This window comes from Hyla sarda, chromosome 6 (genome assembly GCF_029499605.1).
Source record: "Hyla sarda isolate aHylSar1 chromosome 6, aHylSar1.hap1, whole genome shotgun sequence".
Taxonomy (NCBI): Eukaryota; Metazoa; Chordata; class Amphibia; order Anura; family Hylidae; genus Hyla; species Hyla sarda.
In genome coordinates, this window is record NC_079194.1 from 60,137,759 (window position 1) to 60,157,898 (window position 20,140).

At 43.8% G+C, this 20,140-nt stretch overlaps 1 protein-coding gene across 5 annotated transcripts in view; it reads right to left on the reverse strand.

Moving 5' to 3' along the window:
• The window catches only part of SUN2 (Sad1 and UNC84 domain containing 2), a 63,544-nt gene that overhangs the window by 40,757 nt on the left and 2,647 nt on the right, over window positions 1–20,140 (reverse strand). For 3 of the 5 annotated variants that reach the window (XM_056523883.1, XM_056523880.1, XM_056523881.1), the window contains exons 3-5: window positions 8,786–8,895; window positions 4,149–4,306; window positions 3,080–3,220 (exon numbers count right to left, since the gene is read on the reverse strand). In XM_056523883.1, the coding sequence (XP_056379858.1) occupies window positions 3,080–3,220; window positions 4,149–4,306; window positions 8,786–8,889 (403 nt within the window). In that variant the 5' untranslated portion in view covers window positions 8,890–8,895. Of the gene's footprint in view, window positions 1–3,079; window positions 3,221–4,148; window positions 4,307–8,785; window positions 8,899–20,140 lie in introns of all 5 variants that reach the window. The other 2 variants (XM_056523884.1, XM_056523885.1) reach the window with 2 other exon arrangements.

Below are 20,140 nucleotides of genomic sequence, written 5' to 3' on the forward strand. Positions count from 1 at the left end.
TGTACACTGAGGACCAGCAGGGCTCTGCACACCGAGGACAAGCAGGGCTCTGCGCACTGAGGACAATTAAGGCTCTGCGCACCGAGGACAATTAAGGCTCTGCGCACCGAGGACAAGCAGGGCTCTGCGCACCGAGGACAAGCAGGGCTCTGTGCAGTGAGGCTCTGATGGATGATTGACAAGCCAGGAGCCAGCAAAGAGCCCTACTTGTCCCACCCTCACTTCCTGTATTTGGACTCCTCACAGAGACACACATGCAATAGCTGCAGGGACAGCAGTTTTTCACCCAAAAATATATACAAATTATTTAATCAATGTATATTACAAATATACATATAATGGTATTCTCTACATTATATAAACAGTTTTTGTTAATGACAGGCACACATATTATGTGAACAATAGATTTAAAGTCTTCATTATCTACATATAAGTAATAGGATTACAGATGAGAGCATAGTATTAACAACTGTCCTCTATAATAATGTGGTTTTTAACAATTACTCCTTTTACAACAATGGTCTCAAAATGTGGCCCTCCAGAGTTGCAAAACTTCAACTCCCAGCATGCCCGGACAGCCAACGGCTGTCCGGGCATGCTGGGAGTTGAAGTTTTGCAACATCTGGAGGGCCACAGTTTGCGACCACTGTTTTATAAGCTTGAGTCAAGAAGTACAACTTTTTTATGGGAAATATTAACTTAAAACTGTAAGGAATGTATAGTATTGTTACTGATAAGTATTTATCAGATATTCCTTGTTCTTAAAGGGGTTATCCAGGAAAAAAACTTTATATATAAACTGGCTCCAGAAAGTTAAACAGATTTGTAAATTACTTCTATTAAAAAATCTTAATCCTTTAAGTACTTATGAGCTGCTGAAGTTGAGTTGTTCTTTTCTGTCTAATTGCTCTCTGATGACACGTGTCTCGGGAACCGCCCAGTTTAGGAGCAAATCCCCATAGCAAACCTCTTCTTCTCTGTGCAGTTCCCGAGACAAGCAGAGATGTCAGCAGAGAGCACTATTTCCAGACAGAAAACAACAACTTAACTTCAGTAGCTGATAATTATTGAAAGGATTAAGATTTTTTAATAGAAGTAATTTACAAATCTGTTTAACTTTCTGGAGCCAGTTGATATAAAAAAAAAATTTTTTTTCCTGGAAAACCCCTTTAATTCTTTACCACCTTAAAATGGACCTGTGGCCTCTACTGACTCTGTTTTAGTAAATACTTGATGTTCCAGAACTGGTATTTTATGGGGAATTGTTTTCTCAAGACTCCATTTTGTGCCTCAGTTACGTATGCATAAAATGACAATGTGTGTTACCAAATCGCTTGTCAAAAGGGGTGTTACCCAAGACAGAGTGAAAGTGACTAGAGATGAGCGAACATACAGTAAATTCAATTTGTCACAAACTTCTCGGCTCGGCAGTTGATGACTTTTCATGCATAAATTAGTTCAGCCTTCAGGTGCTCCGGTGGGCTGGAAAAGGTGGATACATTCCTAGGAAAGAGTCTCCTAGGACTGTATCCACCTTTTCCAGCCCACCGGAGCACCGGAAAGCTGAACTAATTTATGCAGGAAAAGTCGTCAACTGCCGAGCCGAGAAGTTCGTGACGAATCGAATTTACTGTAAGTTCGCTCATCTCTAAAAGTGACCAATCAACTTAACTTATTTATACATTTCCAGAAGGAAGGACACAATGAAATGAAAATACTACAAAATAGATTTTATTATGGTGAAAGCTGGTACTCCCTGAAACAACAACAGAATTACAACATAATTATCTTTACCCCCTAAGGACCCTGTTTTTTTAGTTTTAGACAATTTTAGTTTTTGCACTTTAATTTCTTTCTCCTTGCCTTTTAATAGCCATAACTGTTATTTTTTTTTATCTACACGCCCATATGAGGGCTTATTTTTTGCGGAACCAATTGCCCTTTGTAATGACTTCCTTCATGCTTCCATAAAATATGTTCCAAAACCGAAAAAATCTGTTTGAGAGGTGAAATTGAAAATGAATATAAAATCCAATTTTACACATTTTGGGGGGCTTCTTATTTACACCGTTAACCATGGGGTCAAACTAAAACGTTCTCTTAATCGACAGGATTATAACAATAACCAATTTGTAAAGTTTTTGTCATGTTTAACTACTTTAAAAAAAAAATCTTAACGGTTTAGAAATATTTTTCTTTTTAAATTCTGACCCTTACTAACTTTTTTTTTCCATATAGAGGGCTGAGATCTGTAGTTTTTATCATTATCATTTTGACTTTTTGATAGCTTATTATTCCTTTTATTTGGGATATGAAGTGATAAACGCAATTCTGTTTTTTTTTTACGGCATTTACCATACGGGATAAATAATGTTATATTGTAATAGTTTGGACAATTCTGCATGTGGCAATACCAAATATGTTTATTTGAATTCTGTTTACATATTTTTATAAAACAGAAAATGGGAAAAAGGGGAGTAATTTAAACTTTTAAAAAGGAAGGGGTTAATGTATGCGTGTTAAACCTTTAGAAAATAAAAATTTTTAATATGAATACACTTTATTGGTCCACTCAGGGGACTTTTGGGAGGAATAATTAGATTTACGGCATAGATCAATGCAGTTGTATTGAATTGCAGTGATCAATGTGCAGTGATCTATTGACCACCAGGGACCATATGAGTGTCCCTTTAGATACCACTGTCAGCTTTGACAGCAACAATCTAAAGGGTTAATAGCCAGCCACGGCCATTGCTGCATGCCAGCTATTAGTGGCGGCCTTCAGCTACAGTAATCAGCTGAGGGCTGACTGGTATCCCACAGACTCGAGCTAGGAGCCCAGGCCAAAGCTCCATAACGGCTCCTTGATGTGTATACATGGGCCGTTAAGGGGTTAAAGGGGTACTCAGGCAAAAAAGTGTTTTTCTATAAACAAGGCCAGGATGGATGATTTAATAGTTTGTGATCTCTGTTTAAGCCGGCAGCCTGGCCATGTTTATAGAAAAAAACCTTTTTGTCGGACTACTCTTTTAATGTAACAAATGTATAAAGGAACAAAATGGAAAAAAAAGGTTCTCACTGGTGTAGTCCTCCTCGGAGGAATATCCAGAAGATGAGGTAGATTTGTCGTACGTCGTCTGTACTTCAGAGAAGCCATTCTTGTGGTTGTTGTTATATGACATATCCGTTCCCACCCTTTTACGTACCAAATCGCTTTCTCCTAAAAGACAGATTTATGTTGTGAATTGCGTTTCATACATTCGTTTGAGACATTTAATACACCCATCATTTGATGTTTTATATAATTTATTGTTGACATCTCAGGCTAGGGAGCAGATAAAACATTGTCTTGATGGACTAGCTTTAAAGGGCATATCGAGTTTAAGACAACTTATCCCCTGTCTAAAGGATAGGGGATAAGTGTCTGATCACTGGGGGTCCGACCGCTGGGTTCCCCCATGCAATATATTGCTGGGCACCCAGACTCTCCGCATGAACACCCCCCCCCCCCCCCCACCCAGAGCGCCCCCTCCATGCATCTCTATGGGAGAACAGGCGATACAGTGCTCATTTGCGGGGGTCGCCAGTCTCTTTGCACGAAGCAGATATCACTCCATGCACAAGGAGAGCTGGGCGCTGTGCAGGAGATAAATTGTCCTGCACCACAGTACTTTAATTTATTAATGGACATTTCTGCTCATTGTAAGATTAGTAGTCATGTGGGCAGTCCTACTCAGTGACTGTGTATAAGTGAGCAAGTAGAGAGATGTCAATCAGTGAGTAGGGCCGCCCACATGACTAGTGAAGTCTGGCAGCAGCTTATTCCCCTCTCCCTACTGAGAATACATGCACACTCAGCAAAGCTTGGCCAACCCCTTTAAAAGGAGGAAAGGGTTAATAGAAACATTCCTTGCACGTGAGTTGTACTGTAAGTGGCAGCACTTTTGCATTGTGGAATCTGCACAGAACATCTAGGGCAATTTCTCAGTGTGTCAATTAACCCCTAAGCCATGCCCTCCAATATGGAACACATGACAAAGACAGATACATATATCCCGGAGGTAACCCAACAAGCTGGTGAAGTGATACAGAATGGATCCCCACAGTATTTAGCAACGTACAAACACTCCATTCTCTGTGTGTCTTACCCCATGTGCTTCCTCTGTACCCAGTGTCCTCTAGGGCTGCAGACAAGCTACCTTTGTCTTGACTAACATAGCTTGATGTTTCACTGTAGTAAGTGTGTTCAGAGGTCTGTCGGGGGGCAGATGCCCGTCTGATGGTGGTCACTTTCCTTCTAGTACTCCTGTGAAACGAGAAAAGGACACCTTGGGATACACTCATTGGCCACTTTATTAGTTATACCTGTTCAATCGCTTGTTAACCTACAAAGATAATAAGCCAATCACATGGCAGCAACTCAATGCATTTAGACATGTAAACATGGTAAAGACAACTTGCTAAAGTTCAAACAGAGCATCGGAATATGAAAGAAAGGGGTTTTAAGTGACTTTGAACATGCCGTGGTTGCTATATCTCTGCTATCCTCTGATTTCACAGGGGTGTAAACCCCTGTCCATATGAAAAAAAATTGCGCTATATGACTAACTTTCAGTGGAAAATTGTTCCAGAATACATGGTGGTTTGACATTAGAGCCACATATGTACAGCCAAGGCCATGTGCCAATGTATGATGCCACCAATTTGTTTGTGAGCCCCAAGAGATCTGATTGAGATTTCTATTCCATACTAAAAAAAAAAAATAGAGAATTAGGCTGTATTCACACGGGAGCACATCCGCAGCGTATTTGACGCTGCGGGTGCGCTACCGGCATACACAGAGTTATGGTAGAGCAAGCTCTCTGCTGCTTCTGCCATAGCTCTGTGTGTCCACTCGGGACTGCCGGCAGGAAATCCACAGATACAAGCGGATACACACAGAGCTACGGCAGCAGCAGGGAGATTGCTCTGCCATAACTCTGTGTGCGCTTCCAGCGCATCTGAGGCATCAAATACGCTGCGGATGCGCTCCCGTGTGAATACACCCTAAGGGGAAGATTCATCAAAACTTCTGCAAAGGAAAAGTCAGCCAGTTGCCCAAAGAAACCAATCAGATCACTTCTTTCATTTTTGAAAAGGCCTCTGAAAAATGAAAGGAGCAATCTGATTGGTTGCTATGGTCAACTTTTCCTCAGCACAGGTCTTATTGAATCTCCCCTAATTGTCTAAAATGTCCTATTAGCTGTTTACTGGTGCCCATTTTTGCGGTGCACTTCTTCAGCTGTATGAAGCACATAATGGCCCAGATTTACTAAGATTGTCAGGTTTTCAAATTCCCGACTTATTTTGCTTTGACATATCATCAGATTTATTAAAAGTCTACTTGTTTCTTTAGTATATTTGGTTGGTTTTTGATGTGTGTCCATCTACATTCAGTTGCGCCACTATGGAACATTGTGCGCCAAATGACATCATTAAAGGGGTACTCCGCTGCTCAGCGTCATAGCCCCGCCCCCTCATGACGTCACACCTGCCCCCTCAATGCAAGTCTATGAGAGGGGGCGTGACAGCCACCACGCCCCCTCCCATAGACTTGCATTGAGGGGGCTGGGTGTGACATCATGAGGGGGCGGTGCCGGCTCTACGTTCGGAACAGTTTGTTCCAAATGCTGAGCAGCAGAGTACCTCTTTAATTAGTTCGGACTTTTCATGTGAGGTTTTCTTAGCTGCTCTGTCACTCAAAATCAGGAAAAAGCATCAATCTAAACAAGTGATAAATCTGTCTGCAAAATTCATAAGATGCTAAAAAAAAAAAAGCAAAAACCCTAAAAAAAATCCCAAAAAGTGTTGAATTTCTGTTTAGTTAATCTAACAAGGTGTTTTCATTTTTCTGATCAACTTTAAATTGGTTAGTTTTCACATTGGTGATGTGGTTGGCGACGACTATAAAGATGTGCAGCTGCCCTGGCAGCACAGCAAAAGCCGAATGGCTCTAAACTGCCTGCACACAAACGCTGTATTTCTTTATACTTTTTTCTGAGATGCATTATGGTAGGTAAGTGATGGTGAGATATTCTGTGCACACTTCAGTAACATACGGCTTCCTGTCCCCCTGCTGTTTCCTCCTCACACACCACAGGATATGACTGTAATGCTTCTCACTTGCAGACTGACTCACCGGCTAAAAACAGACAGCAATGTAGACACCAAATCCACTACTAGGTTATGTTACATATACACATCAAAATAAAAAGCAGATGGTGAATATACACAGAAGAAAACACCAAATAATAGTGAAGTGCTGCCGAAATGATACTTTAGATTTGTAGTGTTTTCGTTTGGTTACCAAAATTACTGCACAGACCTGTAATATAATATACCGTATATACTCGAGTTGAAGCAGAGTTTTTCAGCACGATTTTTCGTGCTGGAAACGCCCCCCCCCTCGGCTTATACTCGAGTGAACTCTCCGCCTGTCAATCCCTTCTCAGTGGTCTTCAACCTGCGGACCTCCAGATGTTGCAAAACTACAACTCCCAGCATGCCATGTCCAGGCATGCTGGGAGTTGTAGTTTTGCAACATCTGGAGGTCCGCAGGTTGAAGACCACTGATGAAGGGATTGACAGGCGGTGGTGATGAAGGGGGGGGGGGGATGATGACGGGGGGGGGGGGGGGGGTGATGACAGGGGTGAAAATGACGGGGGTCTGGATGATGACAGGGGGGGGGGATGATGATGGGGGTGTTAATGATGGGGATCTGGATGATGACAGGGGGGGGGGGTGATGACAGGGTGATGATAACGGGGGTGAAAATGATGGGGGTCTGGATGATGAACGGGGGGGGGGGGGGGATGACGACATGGGGGGGGGGGGGGGTGATGTATTTCCCACCCCAGGCTTATAGTCGAGTGAATAACTTTTCCTGGGTTTTTGGGGTGAAATTAGGGGCCTCAGCTTATACTCGAGTATATATGGTAATACATTCAGAGAACCTCCAATATTTTCCCATCTGACACACAGTGAGCAGGTCTGGAGTTCCTCATGCCATGTGATGGCTTTGCTCATGAATATGCATAAAATAATCTTTTATTTAGTCTTCAGGTTACTGTCAGCGGCTCTGGAGGCGACAGTAATATATTCAATTCTGCTAAACAAACTAAAATATATTATAAGACCTGCTGAAAATTGTTGTTTCACCTTTACCTCCCATTCACACTGCAAACATTCAGCTGGTGGAATTTCTCTGCAAAATTCTGCTTGCAGAACAGTCCCCTTGTTTTCAATGGGATTCTGCTGCTCTGTACCTCATGTGAAATTTCTGCAGTGGAATTCAGCCAATGAACATGCTCATTCTTTGAGAGGAATTCTGCCAGGCTGCATTGCCATCTGTGAGAATCCAGTGTGAATGGGCATGTAACACGCATGTAACTAGCAGCGGGTTTCCTGTATGGGACCGCCGACAGTCCACAATAGTGGCAGATTTTCAGATCGACAGCCGACCCATTGAAATAAATGATAGTGTAGCTTGCTGCAGGAAACTCGCTGCTTGTTACAAGCACGTAAACATGCCCTTAAGGAATTTCCGCAGATTTTTCTGTGGATTTTGTGCAACAGATTTTATTTAATCATAAGTCCATAATAAAACCTGCAGTAAAATATGCACGTGTGAAGTACCCTACAGGCTGTAGGAAACCCAATGCTTGTTACAAGCGTGTGAATGTAAACTTAGGGCTCGATCACAAGGGCAGATCCGAAGCGTATTTTACGCTGCGGATCCGCCGACAATGGACCCCTGCAGTGTGACTCAGATGTGAGTGCTTGCCCGCTGTGTGCAGTATACTCGCACACATCGCGGCTGCTTTCGGCCTAGCTCAAGGAGCAGGGGGAGCGGCCATAATCTGCGTGGCGACTCGCACATCGCAGCAGTGTGTCTGCTCGTAGCGGCAGATTGCCGCTCCGAGCAGGCATATCGGAGTCACACTGTAGGGGTCCATTGTCGGCAGGTCCGCAGCATAAAATATGCTGTGGATCCGTCTTTGTGAACGAGACCTTAAAGAATTTCTGCAGACTTTGCTGCAGATTTTGTGCAGCAGATTTTCTAATCATGAAATAATATTAAAATCTGCAGCACAATATGCACTTGTGAACTAGCCTGGAACTGGCCTTAACATTCAGTGGTTTCACGGTTTTGTGCCCCTCAAGAGTGTATAAAGAAGGGCATTGGTTAGCCAGAGAAATGCCTTTGACAAAGCAAATCAGTTCTCCTCCAGAAGGAAGAAAACTCTCTCCCTCTAGGGCAGTGTTTCCCAACCAGGGTGCCTCCAGCTATTGCAAAACGACAACTCTCAGCATGCCCACACAGCCTTTGGCTGTCCGGGCATGCTGGGAGTTGTCGTTTTGCAACAGCTGGAGGCACCCTGGTTGGGAAACACCACACTAGGGCCTAGCACTAGAGACAGGAGCTGGCCGGTTCCAATCGAGTGATGCGGTGATCTCAGAACCGTGCGACATACATGTACGTCCCAGTGCATATCGATGTACATGTGTACTAGGTGTTAATGCTACAACGTATAGTCATAGAGTAGTACAGACAGCACCTTGGAATGACATATTCAATTTTCCCACAATATGCACAGAATTTAGGAATCTGCTGTTCCAAAAGCAAAGAATAATTTCTGGGGAAAAAAATTCTGATAACATCGAGTAACTTTCCTTGTGCTCATATTATACATAGTCAGCAATGTGCTTCAGGGCGCTACATAAAAGTTCAGCGTATACACTAACCTGACAGGGTTATCACTGTAAAAGTGTTGACTCTCCAAGCTGCTGGTGCTGATCCTGTCATCCTCCAGATCAATGGCACCGAGGCGTTTGCTGCGTCTGGACATGTTCACCTGCCAGTATAGGAGTGAAGTCTTATAAACCAGCACAAAGTACACATTTACACATCATTGTCATATTGACAGACATTAGTCTGTGCTGTGCAAGTTCCTACAGAGCTAGGGGTGATATAAAAATAATAAACCAGCAATACTCATCTACATGATCCCCCGCTGGTCACTGATTCTTCCCGATTCCTGTGATGCCTCGTCCCCATAGGAAATACCCCACTCACTAACTGAGGCATTACACCAAAATGGCCACAAACATGGAAGTTCCTGTGGGGTTGACATGGCGATGAAAGAAGAAGAAATGATCCAGCACTTGGAAAAACAGCAGCTTTATTTTCAAATCCTCTTTAAAATAGCATGGAGCTGTTACACTTCACATCGTCTGAGGGATCTTGACGCGTTTCGAGCGCATGTGCTCGAAACGCGTCAAGATCCCTCAGACGATGTGAAGTGTAACAGCTCCATGCTATTTTAAAGAGGATTTGAAAATAAAGCTGCTGTTTTTCCAAGTGCTGGATCATTTCTTCTTCTTTCATTGTTGGACACACGGAGTCTGGGTTGAGATCCGAGCAGGGGAGCTAGTAGGTGAGCTGGATTTTCTACATTTCTCTGCATGGGGTGGACATGTCACAGGAACCCGAAAGAAGCAGAGACTGGGAGCGTTTGCACAGCAGCTGTTGGGAATTGAGGTAGGTGAATATAGGTTGTTATCATTTTCCCACCACCTCTAACCATGTAAGATCCCCCTCCTCCCCGAGACAACCCATTTAAAAGGAGAACTACAGGAATACAAAAGGATAGTGGATAAGTGTCTTAACCGTAGGGAGTCCGACCAGCTGGGATCAGGTAACTCAGGCTCTCCCATAGAGATACATGGAGGGGGGGTGTCGGGCGCCGCTTCATGCGGGGGTCAACAAGCTCCATTCCCGGGAGCGGACAAGGTGCCATGCAGGAATGTGGGGGGGGGGGTCCCTTTTGATAAGTGTTCCTGCACCACAGTACTCCTTTAATATACATTTTTTTTTTTATCCACCTCACTATCTACAATCCCGCAGCACTTTCCATGTTACTTTGAAAGGTGACACCAGTATGCAGATATAAAATCCAGGATTTTCAATAAGGGATGGTCACAGCTTCCCTCCTGCACAGTAAACTCTGCACAGATCCCACAGCATGTCCATAATACTCTCCCAGAGAAGTCAATGAGTCAGCTCCAGACTACAGGCTCCTACAGTCCATGTGGCTGCTGTAAAGCATGTCTCTTAATGCTGTTTACAGCAGAAAAGATGGCTGCCCCATAATAACATACTAAAATAGAATTAGAAAAATCTTCTATCAGAAAATAAAAACATAATAGAAAATAAAATCAACAACTAGTTTTAATAAGTAAAAGAAATACAGTGCTACAGTGCTAGTGATACTTGCGCTTTCAGAGGACGTTAAAATGTACAGAATCTGCTGCATATTTTTGCTGTATATTTTGTGCAGCTTATTTTGCCAAACATTAACTTCAATGGGTAGCAAAATCAGCTGCACAAAATATGCAGCAGATCCTGTACATGTGAACGTACCCTAAGGGTAAGGTTACACGTAACGCATCCGCACTCCGCAGCATATTTGATGTGTTACTATGTTGATGTGTTACTCCTACTTTGCCTGTGTGTCCTGGTTTGTCTGCTCATGGCAGCAATCCGCCTCTACGATCAGACACAGACTGAGCTGCGACTCCCGGCCGCAATGCGCAGCATACTCACAGACATCGCGGCCACTAGGCCAAGCAGAGGGAGGCACCACGATGTCCACTGCGCATGCGCAACTCGCAGCTAAGTCTGTGTCTGCTCGTAGCGGCATATTGCTGCTACGAGACAAACCAGGACACACCGGCAAACTTGGAGGCACACGCTAACCTTTAGCGTGTGCCTTTAAGTTTGCCGGTGTGTCCTGGATTGTCTCCTCGTAGCAGCAATATGCCGCTACGAGCAGACACAGACTTACCTGCGAGTTGCGCATGCGTAGTGGACATCGTGGTGCCTCCCACTGCTAGGCCTAGTGGCCGCGATCAGTAGCGAAGCGATGCGCTACGTGTGACCTTACCCTTAAGGAGTTTTAAGGGCATTTAACTTCTGATTGGTAGGGTGTCCAAACCTGGCAGTCTCAACAATCAGCTGTTTGTTAGAGCTGTGGTGGCACGGGGTTACTGCAGCTCAGCTTGCACTTTAGGGAGGGCCCCACCATTAACGGTTCTGAGGCCTCTGGCTCTTTACTGTGTACATGCCGAAACCGCAGCTTTCCCAAACTACTCATCGCCAGGGGTGCCGGGTGTCATCACCCAGCTGCTTAAACAATATTATATGCCCAGAGAACTTCTTTAACTGATTGTTTTTTGAAAATATAGGGCTTTAATTTTTTTCCAGCACTTGTTTTTAAAACAATTAGCCCTGTAAACTAAATTTTGCAAAAAAAACATTTTAAATTTACTTTTGAATAAAATAATAACAACAAAACACATGTCACGGTTAGGGTGACTATGTTGGGTGTTGTTTATAAATGGCAGGCCTTTATTATTTTTGTATTATTTATTGTTATTTTTCTTTACTTTTGTTATTGATTTTTATAAGGTGTTCCTCAAACTATGTACAGACTTGACCTTATAGGGACTTTATTGTTTTATTTTTTTACTTTTGTTACTAATACTTTTTTTTTCTGCTATGGAAAAACAGCCCTGGCTGTGCTGGCTCTAGTGAGACTCGGCAGCATGGTCCTGTGACCTGTCATCGATATAATGACGCAGATGTGAACAAATATTAAAGGTTTATAGTATCTTATTTTTTTTAGTATTAGCAAAACAAGCAGCTTTGTTTACAAAAATGATACCACTGCTTCCTTCTTTTGTGCAGGCAAAGACAATTTCATTCTTTTTCTACCTTCACAAACTTAAGTTTTGTTACACCCACTCAGCCACCTTTGTGTTGGCAACAAAGGAGTTAAGCCTGCTCATATTTACAGCAGGTTTTGTGACTGCCATGTGGGTGGGTTATTACACCTAATATCCTGAAAACAAAGAAACCAAATAAATCTGTCATTGACTTTTGGAGAGGATTCTGAAAATAGTCGCATAAAGTTAGACAATAACGTTTTTTTAAAGGGCCAAAGTTATAATTATTAGCGTGGAAATTATCTGGGATTTACACCCAAGGACCTGCCTGCTCAGTGCACACAGACAATGGGATCATTTATAGGAACTGGGTTTTTGCAGTAAGAAGAGGCCGTCTATTATAGAACAAAGAAGGACGCAATGTGTGGACGCAATTTATAAAAAGAACAAATTTAGTGCACAAATAATGTAACTCACCAACACACAATGGGGGGAGATTTATCAACACCTGTCCAGAGGAAAAGTTGCTGAGTTGCCCATAGCAACCAATCAGATCGCTACTTTCATTTTGCAGAGGCCTTTTCCAAAATGAAAGAAGCAATCTGATTGGTTGCTATGGGCAACTCAGCAACATTTATTCTGGACGGGTTTTGATAAATCTCCCCCAATATGCCTCATTTCTTCACATTCACCCATATACATTTCCTGAGATATTATTTTACAGTCCAGTCCGCTAACATATATGATGTACATTTGATAATGTACATTAACCCCTTAACGACGCATGACGTATATTTACGTCCTGCGCCGCCTCCCGCGATATGAAGCGGGATCGCGCCGCGATCCTGCATCATATCGCGTCGGTCCCGGCGCTCATCAACGGCCGGGACCCGCGGCTAATACCACACATCGCCGATCGCGGCGATGTGCGGTATTAACCCTTTAGAAGCGGCGGTCAAAGCTGACCGCCGCTTCTAAAGTGAAACTGAAAGTGACCCGGCTGCTCAGTCGGGCTGTTCGGGACCGCCGCGGTGAAATCGCGGCGTCCTGAACAGCTGACCGGACACCGGGAGGGCCCTTACCTGCCTCCTCGGTGTCCGATCGACGAATGACTGCTCCGTGCCTGAGATCCAGGCAGGAGCAGTCAAGCGCCCATAATGGTGATCACAGGCGTGTTAATACACGCCAGTGATCAGCATAGGAGATAAGTGTGTGCAGTGTTATAGGTCCCTATGGGACCTATAACACTGCAAAAAAAATGTTAATAAAGGTCATTTAACCCCTTCCCTAATAAAAGTTTGAATCACCCCCCTTTTCCCATAAAAAAAAAAAAAAAACAGTGTAAAAAAATAAATAAATAAACATATGTGGTATCGCCGCGTGCGTAAATGTCCGAACTATAAAAAAATATCATTAATTAAACCGCACGGTCAATGGCGTACGCGCAAAAAAAATCCAAAGTCCAAAAAAGCGTATTTTGGTCACTTTTTATACCATTAAAAAAAATGAATAAAAAGTGATCAAAAAGTCCGATCAAAACAAAAATCATACCGATAAAAACTTCAGATCACGGGGCAAAAAATGAGTCCTCATACCGCCCTGTACGTGGAAAAATAAAAAAAGTTATAGGGGTCAGAAGATGACATTTTTAAACGTATACATTTTCCTGCATGTAGTTATGATTTTTTCCAGAAGTGCGACAAAATCAAACCTATATAATCAGGGTATCATTTTAACCGTATGGACCTACAGAATAATGATAAGGTGTAATTTTTACCAAAATATGCACCGCGTAGAAACGGAAGCCCCCAAAATTTCCAAAATGGCGTTTTTTTTTTTCGATTTTGTCGCACAATGATTTTTTTTTCCGTTTCGCTGTGCATTTTTGGGTAAAATGGCTAATGTCACTGCAAAGTAGAATTGGCGACGCAAAAAATAAGCCATAATATGGATTTTTAGGTGGAAAATTGAAAGGGTTATGATTTATAAAAGGTAAAGAGGAAAAAACGAAAGTGCAAAAACGGAAAAACCCGGAGTCCTTAAGGGGTTAAAGGGTACCTCTCATCAAATAAACTTTTGATATATTTTAGATGAATGAATGTTGAATAACTTTCCAATAGCATGTTAATGAAAAATATGCTTCTTTCTATTGTATTTTTCCCGATCAGTCCTGTCAGCAAGCATTTCTGACTCATGCTGGAGTCCTAAACACTCAGAGCTGCCAGCCTGCTTTGTTCACAGCCAAACAGGCTGTGAACAAAGCAGGCTGGCAGCTCTGAGTGTTCTCCTTTGTGAACAAAGCAGATTGGCAGCTCGTAGTGTTTAGGACTCCAGCATGAGTCTGAAATGCTTGCTGCCAGGACTGGTAGGGAGACCCCTAGTGGTCATTTCTTCAAAGTGAAAAATAGAAAATAGAAAGAAGCATATTTTTTAATAACATGCAATTGTAAAGTTATTCTGCATACATTAATCTATAATATATCAAAAGTTTTTTTGATGAGAGGTACCCTTTAAGCATCACATGATTTTGTCTGTGTTCTTTCAATAAAGTGACCTCATTCAAAGGTGACAACCAATGAAACTGTGCTTGCTGTTGTTACTTTCCTGTGTACAATACTCCAAGTGAGGTCTCATCAGTGCTCTGAACAGCGGCATGAGCACTTACCTCTCTATTGCTAATACCTCTCCCTATAAACCCATGAGCACATCCATCTCTATTGCTAATACCTCTCCCTATAAACCCATGAGCACTTCCCTCTCTATTGCCAATACCTCTCCCTATAAACCCATGAGCACTTCCCTCTCTACTGCTAATACCTCTCCCTATAAACCCATGAGCACTTCCCTCTTTCTACTGATAATACCTCTCCCTATAAACCCATGAGCACTTCCCTCTCTATTGCTAATACCTCTTTCTATACACCCATGAGCACTTCCCTCTCTACTTCTAATACTCTCCCTATATTGTATTCCACTGCTGATTGTGATGTCCGCTATGTGTAAATTTTACACAGGTGGGTCACTGGCCAAGACTGGTCAGCAGACAAAAGTGGTGGGAGATCAGTGCGAGTATAACTATTTTTTTTTTTCATTTTATTTATAATTTTGTGGCACCAGAGAATCCCTTAAAGGGTCAGATCACAAGGGCTCAAAAATTAATTTTGAGAAATTAGCGTGTTTCCCGTTGAGAGTTTGAACCGTGGAATATCCTCTGAGGAAAATCAGAAGCAGATTACATTGACTCCAATGGGGTCTGCTGCAGATTTTACGCAGAGGAAATTGTGCTGCTGAAAATCTGCTGCAGAGAGCCCACCCCGGGTTCGAACTCTTAGCAGGAAACATGCTGCTTTCTCTCAATTAAATCCACCCATCTGCTGAGGATGTGAAGTTGCGGATCTGCAGTCTCCCTTGTAAAATCCGCAATTACAGATTTTACAACTTTAAATCCGCAGCAGATCCGGTGTTTGTGAATACACCCTAAGAAAGCAACAGGTGACGGGAAATGTTGTGGTATGTGTCTAAGTATGATGTTTTACCTACTATCAAGCATAAAAGAAAATGAAGATTACTGTCTCTTCTATTATCTGGAAGTGCCGTATATATTGTCTTGGATTTTGGATTATTAACATTCACTTTCTATACCCTGAGTACCACCACAACAGTTAGTGCTATGGGTTAAAAAAAACAATTGTGTTGTGGGAGTCGTCCTGACTAGATTTTGCTTATTTGTGACAAATATAGACAGATAAGATGATGTTGTCAGCATCTACTACCCTCATCATAGCTAGAGTGTGTAATTTCAATACCAATGGCTATCCGCGAATGATGGTAAGTTGTACAGGGATCGGGCACTACAAAATGTACAGAGTTGCGCCTGGTAGACATTGTCCTTGGCTAATCATGGAAGTGTCGGGAGTCGGACCACCACTGATCTGATAGTGATGGTCTACCCAAACCATTAGTATTAAAGTCCTGGGAAAAAAATCCTTTAAGGGTAGGGTCATACATTGCAGATCTGCTGCAGATTTTCTGAGGAGAAAATGAACCAAAGGCAGAATTGGATTCGGCTGGCACGGGGAAGTATAACACCTTCCTTTAGAGTTCCCCTTCCAGCTGGATCCACTTCTGCCTTTTTCTGCTGCTGAAAATATGCGGTAGATCTGCACCGTGTGTTCTTGCATAAAGGTAGCTATCCCAAGATTAAAAATTATCCCCTCACCACAGGAACAGAGGTCCATTTTTCTTCTAGTTATTAGAGTGACAGCATGCATACATTATCTCTCTACAAGACTTACAAAAATAACCAAGCAGGACCTTGGTTCTCATATCTGGTGCGAGTCAGAGGTCGGACCCTCACTGATCAGATACTTGTCACATATCTTTTGGATAATCCCTTTAAAGAAGTTGTCTAGTGAAATCTAACTTATCACCCATCCAAAAGATAGAGGATAAGTAGCTCATCGTGGGGGTCCGACTGCCAGGATCTCCCCTGCAAACTCTGGACGGGGAACTCCCGACCTGCTCTCACATGAGAAGTGTATGCGGTAGACGGCTGTACTTGGGTCTCTTCGGCGCTCCCATAGAAATTAATGGAGTGCGTGCCGTCTACCACACGGGCTCCTCACTGAAAGCCAGGGTACTTTTCTGCAGATCACGGGGGTCCCAGCGGTTGGACCCCTGCGATCAGCTACTTATCCCCTATCATGTGGATAGGGGAAAAGTTTGTTTTCGCTGGACAATCCCTTTATACGGTAGATGGTTTAACACCTGTGTTATTAGCTGCGGAAAGCACTCAAAATTTACCCCAAATTGCCACAGTGGCAAATCCAGATACAGCATGTCAAATAGCTGTAAACTGTAAGCACCAGAGGCTAATAACAGAATGTAAGAGCACCTTAATGGGTCATAAAGGTGTAGTCCCCAACTTGGTATCACCTTCTATGAACCAAAGAAGTATTTGGTGGACCTGACCTGTCTATATACTACATTGGCCGCAGCTGCAAAATAAATGTATTGGAGGGAAGGAGGTGTTATGGGTTTCTGAAACCAGGACGTAATGATCAACAGACCAATGGTCTGGCTACAATTTATAAAGATGACCATTTTAAAGGGTACCTGTGAAGTTGACATCCACCAACTCTTCAGATCAGGCATGGATAGAGAGACACATTACCTGCTGGGCAGTAGAGTTGCTTAACAACCAGTGAGTTACGTGTTAGAGTCCATTTCTGATAGGACTCATGCGTGGCACTTGCTGGGTGTCGTACAGCTGCTGCTCAGGTAGGACTGCATTTCTCTACACCCCATCTGAAGAACGGACAGGGGTTCAACTTTACTTTTAAGTTGCAAAACTCTGTACCCTTTTTAAAACTAACCTACCAGGCTCAAGTTATGTGTACGTGCGCCTAATTTATCAAAAGTCATACGCACTGTGATAAATTTGGCGCACGTGCACATGTGTGGGATTTTTGCTTCTGTGAAGTTGTAAGGGATATAGTTGCTGGTATTGGTTTAAAAAATTTGGGGAAAAAGTTGCACATGATAAATTCACAACCACCGCAAAGTTAAATTAAAGTTAAGTTAAAAGGTAAATTTAAAGGGCTCATTCACACTGTCGTTGTGCTCGGGAGTAGGACGGGAGTTGAGTAGAGAAAAAAATACTGTAAAATATCGGATCCACGACAGACCCCATTCAAGTCACTGGGATCCATTGGGACCCGGTGGGGTCAGGTAGGCTCTGAGCCATTCAACTGACAAAAATTGACACTGTAATATTAGCAATATAGAATCCTTATTGAAAAATGATACAAGACAAAAATAGCCCTCCCATTAAAATAGCCCACCCTATAAAATACACATACCCCCAAGAAAACAACAAAAAATGGGTGGGGAGCATCAGAAAACAACGACCTCTACATCCTATGTCACCAATGAGTAATATAACAATCACATCGGCATGTAAAAATACCATATACATAAGTAATAATCCTCACCTGGCTGGGACACGTTGGAGGCTACTGATGCACCCCACCACCACCACCTCGACACGTGTTTTGCTCCTTCGTCAGGAGATGTGGGTAAGTGCATGTTGGCCTTAAATACAATTCCTCCATAATGGCGGTGGTGGTGGGGTGCATTAATAGCCTCCAACATGTCCCAGCCAGGTGAGGATAATTACTTATGTATATGGTGTTTTTACATGTCGATGTGATTCCTATATTATATTACTCATTGGTAACATGGAATGTAGAGGCAGGGACGTGGAATTCCTATCGCCCGACATGCAGTTCCGGGTGCCGGGAAGGTGAATTTTTCAGGCCCTTAGCCCTGCTTCGGGCAAGTAGGGCCGGACCTGAAAGCCCTGACAACGCTGTCAAAGCTGATGGGCTAGTGGGGTGGATCGCCCCCCAGCAGCGTGATCGCGCGCGGGGGGGGGGGGGGGGGGGGCGATCCACTATAGAGGTAGTCGGAGGGCTTACCTCTTCTTCCCTGGTGTCCTTGGCTCTGTCATTGATAGAGCCTAGTCCAGCCAGGCTCTATCAATGGATCGAAGAGCACGCAGATCAATGGAGTTCAATAGAACTCTATTGACCTGTATGAGGAATCTAATGATTCCTCTTAAGGCTAGGTTCAGACTACGGAATCTCCGGGAAGAAAATTTCCGCCGGGAGATTCCGAGTGCGGCCAGCGCTGACTGAATCAGTCGGCGCTAGGACCACGCGGACACTGCAGTCTCTAATAGACTGCAATGTGTTCTGCGCGGAAATTTCCAAGCGGATTTTCCGTTCACAAATTCCGAAGTGTGAATTTGTGAACGAAAATCCATTCACTATACAGTACATTTTAGCAAGCGGAATTTCGGACGGAAATTTTAAAACAGAATTTCTGTCGGAAATTCCGTAGTCTACACCTAGCCTAAAAGTTCCCTAAGGGACTAGTAAAGTGTAAAAAAAAAAAAAAAAAATTATATATATATATATATATATATATATATATATATATATATATACACGCACACACACATATTTAGAAACGTTTAAAAGACACACATTAACCCCTTCCATATTAAAAGTTTAAATCACCCCCTTTTCCTATATAGAAAAAGGAAACATAATAAAGATAAACATACCGTATATACTCGAGTATAAGCCGACCCGAGTATAAGCCGAGACCCCTAATTTCAACCCAAAATCCCAGGAAAAGTTATTGACTCGAGTATAAGCCTAGGGTGGGAAATACCTCATCCCCCCCTGTCATCATCCAGACCCGTCATTAACATCCTCATCATCATCCCCTTGTCATCATCCCACACATCCCCCCTTCATCATCCCCTTATCATCCCACACATCCCCCCTTCATCATCCCCTTGTCATCATCCCACACATCCCCCCTTCATCATCCCCTTATCATCCCGCACATCCCCCCTTCATCATCCCCTTATCATCCCACACATCCCCCCTTCATCATCCCCTTGTCATCATCCCACACATCCCCCCTTCATCATCCCCTTATCATCCCGCACATCCCCCCCTTCATCATCCCCTTATCATCCCACACATCCCCCCTTCATCATCCCCTTGTCATCATCCCACACATCCCCCCTTCATCATCCCCTTATCATCCCACACCCCCCCCTTCATCATCCCCACACCCCCCCTTCATCATCCTCTTCTCATCATTCGCCCTCAGTGGTCTTCAACCTGCGGACCTCCAGAGGTTTCAAAACTACAACTCCCAGCAAGCCCGGACAGCCGATGGCTGCCCGGGCTTGCTGGGAGTTGTAGTTTTGAAACCTCCGGAGGTCCGCAGGTTGAAGACCACTGCGGCCTTCAACATCATCCAGCCCCCTCTCACCCCCTTTAGTTCTGAGTACTCACCTCCGCTCGGCGCTGGTCCGGTCCTGCAGGGCTGTCCGGTGAGGAGGTGGTCCGGTGAGGAGGTGGTCCGGGCTGCTATCTTCACCGGGGGCGCCTCTTCTCCGCGCTTCCGGCCCGGAATAGAGGCGTTGCCTTGACAATGACGCAGAATTACGTTGGCAATGAACGCACCTCTGCGTCGTTGTCACGGCAACGTGACTATTCTGAGGCCGGGCCCGAAGCGCTTAGAAGAGGCCTCCCCGGTGAAGATAGCAGCCCGGAACACTATCCCACCGGACCACCTCCTCACCGGACAGTCCTGCAGGACCGGACCAGAGCCGAGCGGAGGTGAGTACTCAGAACTAAAGGGGGTGAGAGGGGGCTGGATGATGTTGAAGGCCGCAGTGGTCTTCAACCTGCGGACCTCTGGAGGTTTCAAAACTACAACTCCCAGCAAGCCCGGACAGCCGATGGCTGCCCGGGCTTGCTGGGAGTTGTAGTTTTGAAACCTCTGGAG